This window comes from Fragaria vesca, linkage group LG3 (genome assembly GCF_000184155.1).
Source record: "Fragaria vesca subsp. vesca linkage group LG3, FraVesHawaii_1.0, whole genome shotgun sequence".
NCBI lineage: Eukaryota > Viridiplantae > Streptophyta > Magnoliopsida > Rosales > Rosaceae > Fragaria > Fragaria vesca.
In genome coordinates, this window is record NC_020493.1 from 18,833,211 (window position 1) to 18,835,241 (window position 2,031).

At 38.2% G+C, this 2,031-nt stretch overlaps 1 protein-coding gene across 1 annotated transcript in view; it reads left to right on the forward strand.

Moving 5' to 3' along the window:
* Positions 1 to 2,031, forward strand: part of LOC101308560 — a 27,365-nt gene that overhangs the window by 12,377 nt on the left and 12,957 nt on the right. Inside the window, exons 3-6 of the mRNA XM_004295920.1 lie at positions 709 to 895; positions 1,435 to 1,493; positions 1,594 to 1,787; positions 1,897 to 2,008. Of these exons, the coding sequence (XP_004295968.1) occupies positions 709 to 895; positions 1,435 to 1,493; positions 1,594 to 1,787; positions 1,897 to 2,008 (552 nt within the window). The remainder of the gene's footprint in view (positions 1 to 708; positions 896 to 1,434; positions 1,494 to 1,593; positions 1,788 to 1,896; positions 2,009 to 2,031) is intronic.

Sequence of the window (2,031 nt, forward strand, 5' to 3'; positions counted from 1 at the left end):
CAAACTATTTTTAAATGGTTCTTGTAACTAAGGCACATACCTGAAAATTGCATATTTTTTGTTGAAATAGGGACTGTATCATCTACAGATGGCTTTAAACTTTACCTATCTTTGATAAAAAATGTGGTTCTAAATATGATATGTTTTACTTCTTAAAGTGCAGTATGATCCTTTCTTCTTGCCCACAGGTGTTGACTGATCATGTTGTAGGAATTAAAATATGTTGTAGTTTAGGAAAACTAAGGAATAACTTATGCTTTGCCCACATGTAGACTGGTTATTGAATTAGACTGAAATACTAATTTTGGTTTAAAAGTATGCTTCTATATGTATACATTCTGAAAATGCTTAAACTAAAATTTATTTTAGTTTCTTCCACTTTGTGTCATATGGAATTACCTTGTTTTGGTTTGACACTTGAAGTGTTGTATGAGAAATGTCTGGTTTTTGGTATGTTTCTGGTGTGATTTTCATGTTTTTTGAAAATTTTTACATATATACTGATATATATCGATATGGATATAGATAACTAGAAGTACTAAAACTTTTGTTTTCTTTTATGTTCTTTTTCAGTTTTGACTCCTGTGAACGTAGAGATTGTGATGCCTTTGAATGGTAGCAACTATAAGACCTGGAGAGATGATATAGACTTGAACCTAGCACAACAGAATGTAGATTGGTGTCTGAGTGTCCATGAAAATGGTGCAGCTAGAGATAATTAACTGGGTGAGAGCCAATAAGATATGTAAGCTCACTATTATGAGGACCATCTCTGATGTTGTGAAAGGTGGTATTCCCGAGAAAGAGATAGCTAGTGAGTACCTTACTGCCATAGTTGAGAGGTTCACGATTAGTGACAAGGCTGAGACTCCATTGTTGTTAGACCAGCTGCATGGTATGAGGAGAAGATGAACATCAGGGAATATATTCTGAAGATGATTGATATTGGAGCTAAGCTCACTGCCCTTAAGATGACCATGGAGAAAGACATGATTGTGATGCTAGTTCTGAAATCCCTCCCTTGTTGCCACTGACTTTCATGGCCTTCTTGCCAACTCCCAGGTTCTTAGAAGGGCTAGCTTTCTTTTCAGGTTTCTTCCATTGTGGTTTGGTGGTGACTAAGTGAATGGTAACCTTCTTAATCCTCTCATGTTCCTGGACACATATAGCAATCAGCTCATTTAGTGTCCACTTGTCTTTCTGCGTGGTGTAGGTGGTCTTAAGCTGATCAAATTCAACAGGGAGGGATTTCAGAACTAGCATCATAATCATGTCTTCCTCCATGTTCATCTTAAGGGCAGTGAGTTTAGCTCCTAGGTGAATGGTAACCTTCTTAATCCTCTCATGTTCCTGGACACATAGCAATCAACTCATTCAGTGTCCACTTGTCTTTCTGAGTGGTGTAGATGGTCTTAAGTTGATCAAATTCAACAGGGAGGGATTTCAGAACTAGCATCACAATCATGTCTTCCTCCATGTTCATCTTAAGGGCAGTGAGCTTAGCTCCAATATCAATTTGATCAACTTAAGACCACCTACACCACTCAGAAAGACAAGTGGACACTGAATGAGCTGATTGCTATCTGTGTCCAGGAACATAAGAGGATTAAGAAGGTTACCATTCACCTAGTCACCACCAAACTACAATACAATAAACCTGAAAAGAAAGCTAGCCCTTCTAAGAACGTGGGAGTTGGCAAGAAGGCCGTGAAAGTCAGTGGCAACAAGGGAGGCATCAAATGCTTGTTTTGTAAGGTTAAGGGCCACATGAAGAAGGATTGTGGCAAGTATAAGACCTAGAAGGCAAAGAGAGGTAATGAACCATTGTTTAATTTTTATATTGAGGTGAATTTAGTTAACGTTCATACTGATACTAACTTGGAGTTTTGACACTAGCTCACCTGTGCATATCACCAATTCTCTACAGGGGCTGCAAAGCCAGAGGAGGCCAAAGGAAAATGAGATCAGGATCCATGTTGGAGAAGGCATGAGAGTAGGAATTGAAGCAGTTGGTTTTGTTAAATTAGTTTT